Source organism: Apium graveolens, chromosome 8 (genome assembly GCF_009905375.1).
Source record: "Apium graveolens cultivar Ventura chromosome 8, ASM990537v1, whole genome shotgun sequence".
NCBI lineage: Eukaryota > Viridiplantae > Streptophyta > Magnoliopsida > Apiales > Apiaceae > Apium > Apium graveolens.
Window position 1 is genome coordinate 117,193,529 of NC_133654.1, and position 19,432 is coordinate 117,212,960.

Below are 19,432 nucleotides of genomic sequence, written 5' to 3' on the forward strand. Positions count from 1 at the left end.
TTGATAAGTGAGGTTTATCAGCACTTAGTACATTCAGCAGTTTTACTAGTATCAGAACTTAACAGATGAGTAGCATTATTCTAATTTGTGACTTAGTAATAAGATGTACAAAGTAAACTTAACTAAGCTCAATTATCAGAATTTGCTAGTGTCATAAGATTTCCACTGAAATAATTACTTCTTACATGGAATCATTTGTTTATTGAAGACTACTAGGTCAGTATCTAGCACAGTTATCCTCATAGGATTGAATAGGTACTTGAACAGACATATCACTTATCAGAGTTTAGAAACATATATCAGACAACAGTCAGTACTTAAAGACATTTATCAATTAAGCATAGAATACACAATGAGATTAATTCTGTAAATACCGAGCATAAAGTCTGATAACACAGAACAAGACTAAGCAGATTTAGAGAAAGAACCTGAAACCATTCCAAGTTCATTTACCAATCTTGTAAAAGTACCTTCACACAGTGGTTTTGTGAAGATATCTGCTAGTTGTTGATCTGTGGGAACAAAATGCAATTCCACTGTACCTTCATCTACATGTTCCCTGATGAAGTGGTACCTGATGCTGATGTGCTTTGTCATTGAGTGTTGAACTGGATTACCTGTCATAGCAATAGCACTTTGATTATCACAGTAAATAGGGATTTTGAAATATGTTAACCCATAATCCAGTAACTGATTCTTCATCCAAAAAATCTGTGCACAACAGCTTCCTGCAGCAATATACTCTGCTTCTACAGTTGATGTGGAAATTGACTTTTGTTTCTTGCTGTACCAAGAAACCAATCTGCCTCCAAGAAATTTGCAGCTTCCACTTGTGCTTTTCCTGTCAATTTTGCAACCTGCAAAATCTGCATCTGAGTAACCTATTAGTTTAAAATCTGATTCTTTAGGATACCATAATCCCAGAGCAGCTGTTCCTTTAAGATACTTAAAAATTCTTTTTACAGCTGTTAAGTGAGGTTCTCTTGGATCTGCTTGAAATCTTGCACAAAGACAGGTATCATACATGATATCAGATCTACTAGCAGTTAGATAGAGTAGAGAGCCAATCATACCTCTGTAGTCAGTAATATCTACTGATTTACCGGTATCCTTATCCAGTTTTGTTGCAGTGGTCATTGGAGTGGATGCACTTGAACAATCTTGCATTCCAAATTTCTTCAGCAAGTTTCTGGTGTACTTGGTTTGACAAATAAAAGTGCCTTCCTCATTCTGCTTGACTTGAAGGCCCAGAAAATAGCTAAGTTCACCCATCATACTCATCTGATATCTTGACTGCATTAGTTTGGCAAACTTTTTGCAAAGTTTGTCATTTGTAAATCCAAAAATGATATCATCAACAAAAGTCATTTCCATGGTTGAGGTAGAACAGTGTTTTGTCTATTGTCCCTCTGTTGAATCCACTTTCTAGAAGAAACTGAGCTAAAGTCTCATACCATGCTCTAGGAGTTTGCTTAAGTCCATAAAGTGCTTTATCAAGCCTGTAGACATAATCTGGATGTTTGGTATCTACAAAACCTGGAGGTTGTTCAACATATACCTCCTCCTCCAATTCTCCATTGAGAAAAGCATTTTTCACATCCATTTGAAAGACAGTAAACTTTTTGTGAGCAGCATAAGCCAAGAATATCCTTATGGCTTCTAACCTAGCAACTGGTGCAAATGTTTCATTGTAATCAATTCCCTCATGTTGAGAATATCATTTTGCAACCAGCCTTGCCTTATTCCTTGTAATTATGCCATCACTGTCAGTTTTGTTTCTGAATACCCACTTTGTACCAACAACAGATCTATTATTTGGTCATGGCACTAGGGTCCAGACTTTGTTTCTTTCAAATTCATTCAACTCTTCCTGCATTGCTTGCACCCAATCAGCATCTTGAAGAGCTTCTTCCACTTTCTTTGGCTCAGTCTGAGAGAGAAAAGAATTGTAAAGACATTCATTTGAAGTACCTGTTCTAGTTCTGACACCTGCATCAGGATTTCTAATTATCAAATCAGGTGTATGTGATTTTGTCCACTTCCTTGCAGATGGAAGGTTTCTCTAGAACTGGATGCTCCCCCATGATCCATGCTATCTTTATTTTCATTTTCTGATGCTCCCCCTGAAACTGTGCTCTCTGAGTTGGATTCTTCAGTATTTAGATTTTCAGCACTATCAGAACGTGGCTTATCAGAACTTGACGAATCAGAACTTGAAGAGCCAGATGTATGTTCTGATGTTTCTTGAGCTGTGGTAGGATCTTGAGTATGCTCCCCCTGCATAGGTGCATCTTCCTTTGATGTAGTCTCCACAGTTTCAATAATATCAGAGTTTAATCCATCAGAGTTTACAGTATCAGGACTTAGACTATCAGGATTTTCTGTATCAGAAATTAAGTCTTCATTTTCAAATCTCAGCTGATCATGGTCAATGAAATCTTCAAGACCAGTAATCTTTTTGTCATCAAAAGAGACATTGATAGATTCCATGACCACTTTTGTTCTCAAATTATAGACTCTGAAGGCTTTTGTGGAAATTGGATATCCAACAAAGATTCCTTCATCAGCTTTTAGATCAAACTTTGATAGCTGTTCAGAATGACTCTTGAGAACAAAACACTTGCATCCAAATACATGAAAATATTTCAGATTTGGCTTCTTTTTCTTCACCATCTCATATGGTGTTTTTCCATGCTTGTTAATGAGTGTTGCATTTTGAGTAAAACAAGCAGTCTGCACAGCTTTAGCCCAGAAATAGGTTGGAAGCTTTACTTCTTCAAGCATTGTACGTGCAGCTTCAATGAGAGTTTTATTCTTCCTTTCAACAACTCCATTTTGCTGTGGAGTTCCAGGAGCAGAAAATTCCTGCCTTATTCCATGGCTTTTGCAGAACTCTGCCATTATCAAATTCTTGAACTCAGTGCCTTTATCACTCCTTAAAATTTTCACAGAATCTTTGACCATTTTATCCAGCTGTTTGACATGATCAATCAAGATAGATGCAGTTTCACTTTTTGTGTGCAAGAAATACACCCAAGTGTATCTGGTGAACTCATCCACTATGACCAACGCATACTTCTTCTTTGCAATAGACATGACATTTACTGGACCAAATAGATCAACATGTAGTAGATGATAAGGCTCAAGAATTGATGATTCAATCTTGCTCTTGAATGAAGATTTTCTTTGTTTGACTTTCTGACATGAATCATAAAGACCATCAGGAGCAAATACTGTGTTTGGCAATCCTCTCACATGATCTTTCTTGACCAGTTCATTTATATTGTTGAAATTTAAATGAGAGAGTTTCTTATGCCAATTCCAGCTTTCTTCAATTGATGTTCTACTTATTAGACAGATTGCAGAACCATCAGTACTTGTTGAAAGCTTAGCTTCATAAATGTTACCACGCATGTATCCTTTCAGAACAACTTTGCCTTTAGATTTACTCACAACTTCACAGTGTTCTTCAAAAAATCAACATGATAACCTCTTTCACAGATTTGACTTATACTCAACAGATTGTGTTTAAGTCCTGAGACCAGAGCTACTTCTTTAATGATGACATTCCCAAGATTGATATTGCCATATCCCAATGTTTTTCCAATGTTGCCATCTCCATAAGAAACACTTGGGCCAGCTTTCTCCACAAAGTCTGATAGCAGGGCCTTATTTCTAGTCATATGTCCTGAACATCCACTGTCCAGAACTAGAATATTTTTCCTGTTTCCCTGCAATCACAAGGACCACTAATTATTAGTTTTAAGGACCCAGACTTGCTTGGATCCTTTGGCCTTATTAAGTTTATTAACATTTGCAGCGGATTTAGCATCAGAGTTTATGTTAACATTTTTCTTATCAGAACTTACACTATCAGACTTTGAATCAGAATTTACACCAGAAGGAACAATGGAAACTTTCTTCAAAGAAGGTTTTATTTGATAATAATCATAGTAAAAACTATGATATTCCTTACAAGTATAAATGGAATACCATAAACTACCACAATGAAAACAAGGATTTTGTGGTTTGTATCTAACAGACTGACTCTTAACTCCTGATTTTGAAGGTAAGGAGTTAATATTCTTATTCTTCCTACAAAAAAAAGCCAGATGGTTAGAACTTCCACAGTTACGACATGTTTTCCTAGGAGCATCAGGAACAGGTTTATAATCATTGCTTTTATTCACACCTTCCTTTCCATTCCTATTTTTCCTAGGTGATTTTACCTTGTTTGCATTCTTGACATCTTTCAGCTTATGCTTAAGCTGCTTCTTTGTCATTAAGCCTATGTTCACTTCAGCTGTCTTTTCCTATTTTAGTTTGTCGGAAGTTGATTCCTTTGTAACTTCAGATTTTTCATTTTCAGACTTTACAGTTACAAACTTAACAGGATTTAACTTTGGCTTTTGCTTATCAACAGACTTAATTTCTTCAGTTCCTTTATCTTTCTTATCTTCTCCATAACCTAAGCCCTCTTTCCAGTTTCCACTACTTAGCAAATTTTGAGTTATTTTGCCAGAGTTAGTCCAAGTCCTGATAATCTCTCTTTCCTTTTGTAACTCAGTTTTTAGAGATTCATTTAATTTTAGCACTTCATTCCTAACATAAAAAGCATCATCTCTATCCTTCTGAGTTTGATGGAACATGACTAACTTTTTTTCTAAGAAATCATTTCTTTTCTTAAATGCAAGATTTTCAGAAGTTAATCTTTCACATGTTAAAGTTTGATCTCTATAGCTAACAAACATGGTTTTAAGATATCTTCTCAACTCAATAATATCATCAGTATGAAAAGCATAAGTAGTCTGAGGTACCTTTGTTTCAGCAGCTTCAGAACTGCTCTCAGCACTTTCTTTATCAGCATTTGCCATCAATGCATAGTTTTCCTCACTTTCAGAGTCTGAGGTGTCTGTCCATCTTTTCTGCTTTGTGACAAGAGCCTGGCCTTTGTCACCCTTTACCTTCTTGCAGTCAGGAGATATGTGACATTTCTCACCACAGTTATAGCATTTAACATTGATGTAATCCCCTCTGCCTTCAGATCTTCTGAAATTCTTCTTATCATAACTTATGCCTTTCCTGGAAAACGTTTTTCCCTTCCTGAACTTCCTGTATGCAATATTTGTGATTCCTTTCACCATAAGAGCACACAACTTCATCATCTCCTCATCAGCATCAGTCTCAGGCAAGCTTTCAGAATCTGAGTCATCATCACTCTTAGAACTTGATGACTCAGTATCAGACTTTATGAAAAGAGCTTTACCCTTGTCTTTCTTTGAGGAAGCTGCTTTGGGGAATTCTTCTTCAGCCTTAAGAGCAACTGTCCTTCACTTTCCTCCTTTCCTCTTGCTTCTTTGTTCCATCTCCAGCTCATGAGTCTTGAGCATTCCATAAATTTCGTCAAGAGTTGTTTCATCAAGATTGTAGTTGTCTCTTATTGTCGTTGCCTTCAAATCCCAGCATTCAGGAAGAGCTAACAGGAACTTAAGGTTTGAATCTTCAATATCATACTCTTTATCAACCAATGACAAATCATTCAAAAGTTTGACAAATCTATCATATAAATCATTCAATGACTCATTAGTCTTTGAGTCAAAGTGTTCATACTCTTGAGTGAGTATTGTCTTCCTGTTCTTCTTAATTGTGTCAGTTCCCTGACACCTTATTTCCAGAGCATCCCATATCTCCTTAGCAGTCTTGCAGTTGATTACCCTGTTTGACATTACATTATCAATGGCACTATGCAGTAAGTGTCGTACCTTAGCATCCTTAGCAATTGATGCTATGTCTTCAGCAGTATAATCACTCTTCTCCTTTGGTACAGTCTTTGCTGCTTCACCTGCAACTGCAACAGCGAGTTTGGTAGGTTTGTGAGGGTCTTCCTTGATTTTATCAAGGTATTCTAGATCTGTTGCTTCCAGGAACATGGTCATCCTTACCTTCCATATGGGATATTCAGATGGTCTCAGTATGGGAACTCTGATGGTCTCATACCGACTTTGAATTTGTGTCTTTGGTGGTTCCTCAGTTTTGGTAGGCTTAGTTGGAGTTTCTGTGTCCGACATGATTGTGTTTGGATCTTTAACTGTATGTATGTTAACAAATAGGCTCTGATACCAATTGTTAGGTCACACACACACTGTAGAGGGGGTGAATACAATGTATAGTACACTCAAATCGAACTTTAAGAACTTAAGTAACAGAAAACAAACTTTATTGAAACAATAAACTCTGTTACAGTATAGAACTGTTACCTCTCAGTGATGAACAAATATCACGAGAGCTGCTAGGGTTACAATGAATAATCTTCTCTAATAATGATAACACTTATAGTGTAAACCCTATATCTGTGTTTATATACTACACAGTTACAAGATAATCGCTAATTGATATGGAATATAATTCTACTTCCTAAAATATATCAATCAGATATATTTTCTTCCAAGTATTCCATTCTTCACGGAATTCCTTCTTCATGCATATCTCTTCTTATGTTTATCTTGATCTTCTTTTCTTTAATCAGCTACTGTCCTTATCTGATTGTCCTTCAGCACTTAAGTTCTGATATCTATCTTCTGATGATTATCTCCTGATAACATATATACTGATATCCTTAAGTCCTGACTTCCAGTATAAGTACTGATCAATAGTTAAGTACTGATTTATCCTGTTCAAGTAAGATCTGAAAGCTAAACATAAAACATATTAGCCATGACATTATCAAATATATCTAACAATCTCCCCCAACTTGTAAATTAACATAATATACAAGTTTAACAAATATTTGATGATGTCAAAAACAAGCAGTCTTTCAGATTTGGCTTCTTTTTCTTCACCATCTCATATGGTGTCTTTCCATGCTTGTTAATGAGTGTTGCATTCTGAGTAAAACAAGCAGTCTGCACAGCTTCAGCCTAGAAAGCGTTCTATTCTTTCTTTCAACAACTCCATTTTGCTGTGGAGTTCCAGGAGCAGAGTATTCCTGCTTAATTCCATGGTTTTTGCAGAACTCTTCCATTATCAAATTCTTGAACTCAGTGCCATTATCACTTCTTATTGTCTTCACAGAATCTTTGACCAATTTATCCAGTTGTATGACATGATCAATCAAGATAGATGCAGTTTCACTTTTTGTGTGCAAGAAATACACCCATGTGTATCTGGTGAACTCATCCACTATGACCATAGCATATTTCTTCTTTGCAATAGACATGACATTTACTGGACCAAATAGATCAACATGTAGTAGGTGATAAGGCTCAATAATTGATGATTCAGTCTTGCTCTTGAATGAGGATTTTCTTTGTTTAGCCTTCTGACAAGAATCACAAAGGCCATCAGGAGCAAATACTGACTTTGGCAGTCCGCTCACAAGATCTTTCTTGACTAATTCATTTATATTGTTGAAATTTAAATGAGAGAGTTTCTTGTGCCAATTCCAGCTTTCTTCAATTGATGCTCTACTCAACAGACAGATTGCAGAACCATCCGTACTTGTTGAAAGCTTAGCTTCATAAATGTTACCACGCATGTATCCTTTCAGAACAACTTTGCCTTTAGATTTACTCACAACTTCACAGTGTTCTTCAAAAAAACAACATGATAACCTCTGTCACAGATTTGACTTATACTCAACAGATTGTGTTTAAGTCCTGAGACTAGAGCTACTTCTATAATGATGACATTCCCAAGATTGATATTGCCATATCCCAATGTTTTTCCAATGTTGCCATCTCCATAGGAAACACTTGGGCCAGCTTTCTCCACAAAATCTGATAGCAGGGCTTTATTTCCAGTCATATGTCCTGAACATCCACTGTCCAGAACTAGGATATTTTTCCCGTTGCCCTGCAATCACAAAGACCACTAATGATTAGTTTTAGTTTTAAGGACCCGGACTTGCTTGGATCCTTTGGCCTTGTCAAGTTTGTTAACATTTACAGCGGATTTAGCATCAGAGTTTATGTTAACATTTTTCTTATCAGAACTTACACTATCAGACTTTGAATCAGAATTTACAGTAGAAGGAACAATGGAAACTTTCTTTAAAGAAGGTTTTATTTGATAATAATCATAGTACAAACTATGATATTCCTTACAAGTATAAATGGAATGCCATAAACTACCACAATGAAAATAAGGACTTTGTGGCTTATATCTAACAGACTGACTCTTAACTCCTGACTTTGAAGGTAAGGAGTTTATGTTCTTATTCTTCCTGCAAAAAGAGGCTAGATGGTTAGAACTTCCACAGTTATGACACGTTTTCCTAGGAGCTTTAGGAACAGGCTTATAATCATTGCTTTTATTCACACCTTCATTTCCATTCCTATTTTTTCTAGGTGATTTTACCTTGTTTGCAGTCTTAACATCTTTCAGCTTAAGTTGCTTCTTAGTCATTAAACCTATGTTTACTTCAGCTGTCTTTTTCTGTTTAAGTTTGTCAGAAGTTAATCCCTCTTTAACTTCTGATTTCTCATTATCAGACTTTACAGTTACAAACTTAACAGGTTTTAACTTTGGTTTTTGCTTAACAACAGGCTTAATTTCTACAGTTCCTTTATCATTCTTATCCTCTCCATAACCTAAGCCCTCTTTCCAATTTTCACTACTTAGCAAATTTTGAGTTGTTCTGCCAGAGTTAGTCCAAGTCCTGATAATCTTTCTTTCATTTTCTAACTCAGTTTTTAGAGATTCATTCATTTTTAGCACTTCATCCCTAACATAAAAAGCATCATCTCTATCCTTCCGAGTTTGATGGAACATAACTAACTCTTTTTCTAAGAAATCATTTCTTTTCTTAAAAGCAAGATTTTCAGAAGTTAATCTTTCACATGTTAAAGTTTGATCTCTATAACTGACAAACATGGTTTTAAGATATCTTCTCAACTCATTAATATCATCAGTATGAAAAGCATAAGTAGTCTGAGGTACCTTTGATTCAGCAGCTTCAGAACTGCTTTCAGCACTTGCTTTATCAGCATTTGTCATCAAAGCATAATTCTCCTCACTTTTAGAGTCTGAGGTGTCTGTCCATCTTTTCTTCTTTGTGACAAGAGTCTTGCCTTTGTCACCCTTCACTTTCTTGTAATCAGGAGATATGTGGTCTTTCTCACCACAGTTATAACATTTGACATTGGTATAATCTCCTCTATCAGACTTTCCTCCTCTGCCCTCAGATCTTCTGAAATTCTTCTTATCAGAACTTGTGCCTTTCCTGAAAAACTTATTTCCCTTCCTGAACATCCTGTATGCAATCTTTGTGATCCCTTTCATCATAAGAGCACACAGCTTCATCATCTCCTCATCAGCATCAGTCTCAGGCAAACTTACAGATTCTGAGTCATCATCACTTTCAGAACTTGATGACTCAGTATCAGACTTTGTGAAAAGAGCTTTACCCTTGTCTTTCTTTGAGGTAGCTGCCTTAGGGGATTCTTCTTCAACCTTAAGAGCAACTGTCCTTAACTTTCCTCCTTTCCTCTTGCTTCTTTGTTCCATCTCAGGTTCATGAGTCTTGAGCATTCCATAAATTTCATCAAGAGTTGTTTCATCAAGATTGTAGTTGTCTCTTATTGTTGTTTCCTTCAAATCTCAGCATTTAGGAAGAGCTAACAGGAATTTAAGGTTTGAATCTTCAAGATCATACTCCTTATTAACCAGTGACAAATCATTCAAGAGTTTGACAAATCTATCATATAAATCAGTCAATGACTCATTAGCCTTTGAGTCAAAGTGTTCATATTCTTGAGTGAGTATTGTCTTCCTGTTCTTTTTAATTGTATCAGTTCCCTGACACCTTGTTTCCAGAGCATCCCATATCTCCTTTGAAGTCTTGCAGTTAATTACCATGTTTGACATTACATTATCAATGGCACTATGCAGTAAGTGTCGTACCTTAGCATCCTTAGCAATTGATGTGATATCTTCAGCAGTATAATCACTCTTCTCCTTTGGTACAGTCTTTACTGCTTCACCTGCAACTGCAACTGCGAGTTTGGTTGGTTTGTGAGGTCCTTCCTTGATTCTATCAAGATATTCTGGATCTGTAGCTTCCAGAAACATGGTCATCATCACCTTCCATATGGCATATTCAGATGGTCTCAGTATGGGAACTCTGATTGTCTCATACCGACTTTGAATTTGTGTCTTTGAAGGTTCTTCAGTTTTGGTAGGCTTAGTTGGAGTTTCTGTGTCAGACATGATTGTGTTTGGATCTTAATATGTTTGTGCGTTAACAGATAGGCTCTGATACCACTTGTTAGGTCACACACACACTGTAGAGGGGGTGAATACAGTGTAAAGTACAATCAAATCGAAATTTAATAACTCAAGTAACAGAAAACAAACATTATTGAAACAATAAACTCTGTTACAGTATGGAACTGTTACCTCTCAGTGATGAACAAATATCAAGAGTGCTGCTAGGGTTACAATGAATAATCTTCTCGTATATGATAACACTTATAGTGTAAACCCTATGTCTGTGTTTATATACTACACAGTTACAAGATAATCGCTAATTGATATGGAATATAATTTTGCTTTCTAAAATATATCAATCAGATATCTTTTCTTCCAAGTATTCTATTCTTCATAGAATTCATTCTTCATGCATATCTCTTCTTATGTTTATCTCGATCTTCTTTCCTTTAATCAGCTGTTGTCCATATTTGAACGTCCTTCATCACCTAAGTTCTGATATCCATCTTCTGATGATTATCTCCTGATAATATAAGTACTGATATCCTTAAGTCCTGTCTTCCAGTAAGTACCGATTTATCCTGTTTAATTCAGATCTGAAAACTAAACATAAATCATATTAGCCATGACATTATCAAATATATCTAACATACCCGCTCGTGACAAAGTTTTATTACTCCATCCTTGAATTCTCTTCCACACTCTTTCTTTTAAGAAACTGAAGACCCGTTTTTTTGATCTCCCAACCAATAAAGGCAGCCCCAGAGATTTGATGTCTCCCAACGCATTCAAAACCCCCAGAATATCCGTTATCTCCTTTTGTTTGTCACGCCTGACATTCGCACTGAAAAATATCCATGACTTCTGATAATTGATCGCTTGTCCTGAATAATACTCATAAGAATTTAACAGCCTTTTAACAGTGTCAGTTTCCTCCTTCGAGGCTTTGAAAAACATGAAACTGTCATCAGCAAATAGGAGGTGAGTTACAGCTGGTGTTAGTGGACTGATTTTGCATCCATGTACATGCCCTGCTACTGCAGCTTCGTTAATATTATGAGACAGCCCCTCGACGCATAGGAGAAAAAGGTAAGGAGATAATGGATCTCCTTGCCGTAAACCTCTGTTAGGAGTTATAGGGCCTACTAATGAATCGTTGCAGCACACCTTATATTGCACTGTAGTCACACAAAGTAGCATCCAACGAATCCACTTATCAGAAAACCCCATTACTTCCATTCTGTGTCTCAAAAAAGACCAATCAACGCGGTCATAAGCCTTACTTATGTCTAGCTTAAAGGCCACCTCTCCATCGTTTCCAGACTTTTTCAGTTTCATATGATGAATGATCTCAAAGGCCTTTATAGTATACCTTCATCATCTCACACATCGCATCGTGGTTATCAATCAAGTCCCCCGCATCATTTTTCAAATGAGTAATATGATTGAGTTTCTTTCTCGATGATGCCTGGGCATGAAAATTTTTTGAGTTAGTGTCTCCTTCCGTAAGGCAAAAAGCCTTTGCTCTTTGCTTCCAATATTGTTCTTCATGAAGCAGTAAATCATTAAACCGATCTTTTTCCTCGAAATACTTTCTGACACCATCTTCATCTTCTCTATTAACAAGCTCATTCAGAACCTCTTTCTGTTTTCTGACTTTTTCTCTAAATTTGTGAAAGAAATTCCTTCACCATTTAGCCATAAAAGAAGAAACCGAAATAAGCTTTGGCAGCAGATGAGTTGGAGATAAACATTTCCAGAACATTGACACCTCTTCATGAAAAGTTTGCTCTTTTAACCACGTATTTTTAAATCGAAATCGGAACTGTTTTCTAGAAAAAGAGAAAGCTGCAAGGTCTAGTTTTATAGGATCATGATCAGAGCGAGTTGTGTGGATTACAGAGAGATTACACATGGGAAATTTATGCCACCATGTGTCCGTTGTAAAAGCTCTATCAAGCCTCTCCCACACATAATTCGGGGTGCCTTTGCTCTTTTCCCAAGTAAACTCGCCTCCAGTGAGAGCAAGTTCAGAAAGAGAACAATCTTCAATAGTCGATCGGAACCCATCAAAGAGAGCTTGAGGATGAGGGTGAATCCCCTTTTTATCAGTGACATACAACATGTTATTAAAGTCTCCGAATATGCACCAGGGGATCTGATCCTGCCCTGCTAAGTTCCTTAAAAAATCGCAAGATTCCTGGCGACGAGCTCTTCCTGGAAATCCGTAGAAGCAAGTTAATCTCCAAGCGGGGAGATTCCTTTCCATTACATGAACATCAATGTGATTTGAGGAAGAATTCACTATCTTACAGCTAAAATTATTCATCCAAAAAACTGTCAGGCCACCTCCTCAGCCAACTCTATCCACAGCAAAGTAATCTGCAAAGCCAAACTTCAAGCATAATTCTGCTATACTATCACCTGTTACTAAAGTTTCTGACAAAAATAACAAAGCGGGTTTATGAGACTTAATCAAGTCCCCGAGAATCCGAACTGTGCAAGGGTTCCCCATCCCACGACAGTTCCAACTTAACAGAATCATTGCGGCTGGCTAGCTTGCTTAGCAAGCTTAGCCAAAACATGATGAGAGGATGCTGAACAATCCGTTTCAGAAAGAACAGCTTCCGTATGTGTACCCTTTATGATTTTCGAACTATCATTTGTATCCATTGCAGTGTTTGACGCTGGCCCACTTCTCCTTCTCTTCCTATCTTCTATATTCAGCCCGCTACTTTCCTCCTCAGGCCCAATATAATTAGTTGAATTTTGGATAACTCCCGCTAATACATATGGTGATATCTGAGTTTCTGTATACACAGGATTGCTAACCATAATTGGACCAGAATCCCTTGAAACTCGTCTTACAGTTATTTCTTTATTTTGTCCTCCTGAATTCTCGCCCGTGAAACCTGGGCCGTCATTATCTCCCCCCATTTTCGCCTCCCAATCTGTATCTCACTCCTCCCTCAGCCACTTGCTCCTCCCCTGTCCGGCCACCCTTCTCGGAGGCGCCCTTAGCCAGACACCCCACTCCCTAGCCACTTCATCTCCTCTTTTGTCACTCCTACATAATATCCCAGTATGTGTTACAAGTCCACACGAAAAGCAGAAATCTATGAGTCTTTCATATTTAGAAGTAACTGTAAATACTGAACCATCTTTTCTTTTAATTTTCTTTATCTATTCTTCTTCTTGTTTTTAAATTTTTACCCATTTTTTCATAACCTAAAGTTATTTTACATTTATAAAGATATATTTTGCCTACCAATTTCAACCTATATTATCTCTCTATATAAGACAATATTTTTTAGTTTTTTAGGAAAAAGTAATGTATTCTCATCATTTCTATTATAATTTAAATAATATATTTGTAATTGTTATTCTGAATTGGTTCCACATATTACTACATAGCATATTATCTCAAAAGAAACGTTGACTACCAATTTTTGAGAAACTGGTTATTTGGAGAATTAAGATGTCGCATACACTTTCAATGATGATGCCTCCCCTACTTTAGACATGCCTAGAGATATTTTTTATTCAAATGAGAAATTACTTTAATGATATTTTGGTGATTAGTTGCTGGAATAAAAACAAGGACGGTTTGGCCAACACTAGGTTATAGAATCCATCTATTTCTTTTATAATATTGACAAATTTACAAATAAAAAGATTGAATATTCTTTTCCAATAATATTTTTATAATCATCTACTTTACATGTTAGCTTTTATTACTCTTTATAGTAAACTACCAAAATCAACCGGGAATCATTATTCATGTCTTACCCAGAGATGTGTTTCTGGGTAAGAATACTCCTTAAGTAAGAATACTAAGGTTTCATTACTCCTTATCAAGAGTCAACTTATACCTCTCATATAAGTGTCTACTATATTGTACTTAGTTATATGGATTGAGCCTTAACTGTTGGAAAACAAGTCTATCTATAAATCAGGCACTACAAGAAATCTGATCTTTACCTCACTACAAGAAATATGTCCATTTGCGACGGAATTTTTACACTGCAAATCGTCGGAATTGGGCCAACTGCGACGAAAAATATTTGACGTTTTTGCTCAAGTCTTAAGTTCAGATTTTCGTCACAAATAAGCATTTCGTCATAAGTATCAATTTTGTCACAAGTATGCATTTCGTCATAAGTAACTATTTCGTCATAAGTAAGCATTTCGTCATAAGTACTAATTTCGTCACAAAGTTAAGAAAAACGTCGCAAGTTAGGGGAAGTGGATCCCACTTTTAGCTGGCTGATAACTAAACTTCTGACGGTATACTCCGTCATTTATTCCTAATTTACGATGACCGGTGTGTCGTAAGTTAACACCTTGGGCCCACAAGCTTGCCAGAATTAATTTAAAAACAAAAAAATAAATAAAATCACGAAGAACAACCGTCCCAACGTTGTAAGTACCCAGAATAATTACGAAATTCCGTCATAAGTAACCCATAATTCCGTCGTAAAATAATATCTCCCCAGGCAGCATCGTGCTGGTTTTTCTAATTCCAGCCTTTTTCCGCTTTTAAATTGATTCCTAACCTTTCCAATGACAAATCCCAATCTATATACAATTGTACCGCAATTCAACAACAAAATATATTAAAATATGCAAAACAAAGAATAAGAAATCATCCACACATTTAAACCAAGCTAAATATGTAAGATATCACACTTTACATAAGAAAACCATTTCGACTACATAAAAAATTAAAATAATCCGGACATTAGCTTAGATCGTTAGCTTAGATCATCTTACAAATTTTCACAGACTTGTTTCACAAGGATAATTTAAATTATCCTACAAACATTCATAACCCATTACACCGATATTTAACCCCTAATTATAGGACCGCCACGAGAGACTACGTTATAAGGCATACTCATATCTCGCTCATCATCATCGGATTCTGTCCTTTCACTGCCCTCACTATCATCATCATCGTCGTCAGTCGGGGCCTTTCCCTAAAATATACATAACAATATAACATTAAAACACTGGCATATATTTTTAAATTTAGGGAAATAATAATCTCAATGCATTTTATAGTTTATCTTATTGTGTGCACCTACTTTTCTACTTTTTTACTTTTGAAAGTCAGGGTATTCATTGAATCGTACTTTATTATGTTATTGTTAAGGTGCATATTTATCCATTTTGTCAACTTGTTCAGTTGTTATCCTTGCACTTTCTACAATATAATACAGGGAAATAAACACATTTAATGTGCCTAAATTTAACTATCTATTTTAATGATCTACAGGGATGAAGATCAGGATAGAAAAGATCAGTGGGACTCATCTCTCACAATCTTATTTCTACTTTCGGTTTCCACAAAGTAACTTATAGTACTACATTTGATTTGTTTTATTGTCCAAGGGCTTTAATTTTCTAAAATATATATCTTGCCTAAAATTCAAGTCAGCTGATAATTAATTGAGATTTCCTATTATATTCAACAAAAAATAAATATATGTAATTTTCCTCTTGCACGTTTATCTAGCCTTCCTTAACTAGCCTCATACTTGCTCACTAGCTAGTACTAATTTAGACAAGTAGTGGCCTGATTGTCTTTTTGTTACCGTCACCAGAATGTTTAGTTCAAATACTAGCTAGACTCAGATAGTTCTCAGTAACAAATAATGTGTGTCACTGCAGGGAGACGACAAGACGAAACCAGTGATATATATATATAGAGAGAGAGAGAGTTGATCATTAGTAAGAAGAACTACAGATACATTTGGCTGATTTACAAAGTCTAATACATAATATTTATAACTTGAAATAATAACAACATATTATTTTTAAAAAACAGATAATCATTACAGTCAAGAAATATATACCTCCACTAAGCATAAACCTTTACCAGTTGTGAAATTTTACATAATTTCATAGTAATATTTTAATCAAGCTTGCTGTGTTATTATTGTAATGATAATATTTTGATAAATTATGGTTGTTAGCTCTAGTGCAGATTTAAGTTCATGCATGATTAGCTAAAAAAATATTTATTATCTACCGTTATATACCAGTACTACAATGCTGCAATGCTGCAAAGCTATCTACATCACATGTAGAACCTTATTAGATAATTTTGATTATAATTTAATAAATTAGAAATGTCAGCAAAATAGAAGAAACAAGAACAGAAGAGGAAAAAGCAGCATTGTTGTTAATGACTTTATCACTTGATATTTCTTTTTTTTATTAGTGTTTTTAAATTAAGGGTCATGGATTTTATCATTTGAGAAGAAAATTAATTTATATATGAATTATTTTAGAATTACTTTGTATATTATTTTTTCGTATATATACAATACATCACTGGTTATAGAACAAGAATTGAATCTATTTTGTAATACATTAGTATAAGTAGTTATATATGTAATACCTCAGTAGTTATAAAATAGATTCAATGCAATTTAATTTCGTACAATTGACCTTGACAATAATAAGACATGCCAGCATTTATCATACAAGAATTCTATTGTAGTAATATGTTACTTAACACTACAAAGCTAAGATGGCAAGCCCAACAGGAAGGTGTATAGCAAAATCAACATCAAATTGTAGAAAAACTACTGTCATTTTAATACTCCAGCCAAAGCTACTATCATTATCGTGTACATCGGAACATGTATATATGTTGCATATATGTACTTTTTAGAAGTTTCTCTTCTGTATCACAGTACAAATTAGAAAACTATAACGGTTTATACTTTTTACCTGGATTTTGTTTTCTATCAGGCTAAGGGATCGTTTAGTAAAAATCATAACAGACTCAGGACTGAAACTTCTCTTAGACTCCAGGATTCTGCTAATACAGCTGATGACCATTTACGTGTGCAGACCAAAATCTGCTACTATTTAGCATAATAGTTACAATTTCAACAAATCAGGCCACTATTAAAAAATCATGCAATCTTTACTTGAATCTACCGTAATTGATCAGAAAACTCATATCTTTATGTTTAACATTTAATTAATAACATATCTATGTATGGAAGACCACTTACAATGATCTATTTGGCGTCCTCTGTAATTCACGGACCAATCATGTCCTTGTCTTTTAATGTGTGACAGTCTTTATACACAATTACGTCATCCCGATTGCCACCGTGTTGCTCTGCATAGTCCTATTTAAGAAATTATGAATATAAGTCAAATAAACAAATATAAAACTGATGAAGATACTCACACAACAATTTTAATATAATTCTAGAGAAATGTTAGATGCGAGTCAATGGTATGATACAATAGCATACCCGACGAAGCCTATCAAAAGAACGTGCACCAGATGTGTGAGGCACTTTCACCGCACTTCGGGCTTTCTCAGTCCTTGGAACAATCAATCCTAAAATGTTGCCAATTGTCACACATATGTATAAAAATACCACGTCAAGTTAATTCCGGTTTAACATTATTATAGAGAAGGAAAAGACTAAAAAATTAATAAACAAATTATATGTCCTATAATATAATTTTGGCAAAACATTATCTTTATTTTAAGTCACAAGTATGTACGTGTATGACATGTTGTAATGGGTGCAGTTCAGTACATCCACATGAAAGGAAAAGACAATCACAATTCATTAAGATACACCGTATTTACGAGTTATACAGAAACAAGACCATCACTACTGGCCAGCCAAAATACATATTGACCCCTTCTGCTGTAAACCAATCTGGCAATATACCTAAATAAAAAAAACATGTTTGGTTCAACTTAATGGATTCGATTACCGGAAACCAGAATTCTCTATCCACGTATTTGGGTTCGATAACGTAATTCATTTGATTAAAAGGGCAATGCAATGCATTACCATTAACCGAGTAATCCAGTCATCACATGACTCACGGATTTACATTTCATTCCCATTCTCCTTAACAAACCAAACACCCCCTAATTAACACATTTCACAATTCAATTCACCCAAACCCTAAAATTTGGGGATTATACTACAAACAATAGCAAAAAGCTGCAAAATAATAGAAACTCAACAATAAAATACAGAAAAAAGGTATTAGAATAATTGAAGTTGTATAAACATGTATGTATACCTGCATCCATTTGGCGGTGTGAGAAACGGTGACCTCGCTATTGACCATGTCGCTCATGAATCTGAGCTTGTGGACAGATGATAAAGGAGATGAAACAGTGCGATTTGGGGATCTAATTAGGGTTTTTACCAGATTTGAAGCCATTGCATAGCCTTGCTATCTTGCAATCGCTGCCATTTTTTAAGTATGAATACATGAATACAACAGAGAATTAATGTAGGATTAAAACAAATTGGAGGTTTTAGTTTGGGTTAAATCAGAAGGGGTTTTGGAGGTGGGTGGCGAGTTGATTGAGTTGAGAGGAGTAAGGTGGAGAGGAAATAGAGTTAAGATGATTAATAGGCTTACTTACGGGCCGGGCCCATTTGTTAAATAGCCGATGTTTTTTCTATAATTTAGCTGATATTTTGTTAATAAACGATATTTAATAAATTTAAATAAGATTTTTTTTATCGTTAAATAGGAATGATAGATGTCTAAGTAAAATGGATTTGTAATAATTTGATGATTGAAAATGGTAATTAACTTTTAAATTTTATTATATAAAATAAAAAAACTATGCAGGGCAAAATTTTATTTGATTTTCCATTTTAACAGTCAAATCTGAGTTTGACTAGTACATCTAACTAGTATTTAATCCTCAATTGTTGTTTCCATTATTTTAAAAATATTTTTCAGCAATCCAACCGTATGGATGTAAATAAATATATATATTAGTGATATAACAAAAATTCCATATCAAAATAATTTTATTTGGTTTCCAATTTTAACAGTCAAACATGAGTTTGACTAGTAGTGTTTAGTCCTAAATTTGTGTTTCGATTATTTTAATGATCCAACCGTATGGATGTTAATAGATTATATTAGTGATATAACCAAAATTTCATATCAAAATAATTTTATTTGATTTGCCATTTTAAAAGTCAATTATGAGTTTGAGTAGTACAACTAACCGGTGTTTAGTCATTAATTTGTGTTTCGATTATTTTAAAAATATTTTTCAACGATCCAACCATATGAACGTAAATAGATATATATATTAATGATATAACCAAAATTTCATATCAAAATAATTTTATTTGGTTTGCCATTTTAACAGTCAAGTATGAGTTTGACTAGTACAACTAACTAGTGTTTAGTCCTGAATTTG

At 35.0% G+C, this 19,432-nt stretch overlaps 1 protein-coding gene and 1 long non-coding RNA gene across 2 annotated transcripts; both read right to left on the minus strand.

Moving 5' to 3' along the window:
* Nucleotides 1-11,557: 11,557 nt before the first annotated feature.
* Nucleotides 11,558-12,475, minus strand: LOC141679916 (uncharacterized). Its single transcript, XM_074486277.1, has 2 exons — nucleotides 12,006-12,475; nucleotides 11,558-11,891 (listed from the first exon to the last, which is right to left on the minus strand). The coding sequence occupies exons 1-2, from the start codon at nucleotides 12,473-12,475 to the stop codon at nucleotides 11,558-11,560; spliced, it is 804 nt and encodes a 267-aa protein (XP_074342378.1).
* Nucleotides 12,476-14,901: 2,426 nt separating this feature from the next.
* LOC141676931 (uncharacterized) lies at nucleotides 14,902-18,596 on the minus strand. The gene is made up of 4 exons (XR_012557232.1): nucleotides 18,283-18,596; nucleotides 17,487-17,575; nucleotides 17,238-17,357; nucleotides 14,902-15,185 (listed from the first exon to the last, which is right to left on the minus strand). It is a non-coding gene; the product is annotated as an uncharacterized LOC141676931 (long non-coding RNA).
* Between the last annotated feature and the right edge of the window lie 836 nt (nucleotides 18,597-19,432).

What these genes read in the sequence shown, in the direction of transcription:
- LOC141679916 (XM_074486277.1), bottom strand. Translation starts at nt 12,475, where the DNA reads ATGGAAAGGAATCTCCCCGCTTGGAGATTAACTTGCTTCTACGGATTT. An exon ending in TTTCGATTTAAAAATACGTG is followed by an intron (nt 11,892 to 12,005) that starts GTTAAAAGAGCA and finishes TAAATGGTGAAG; the next exon opens with GAATTTCTTTCACAAATTTA.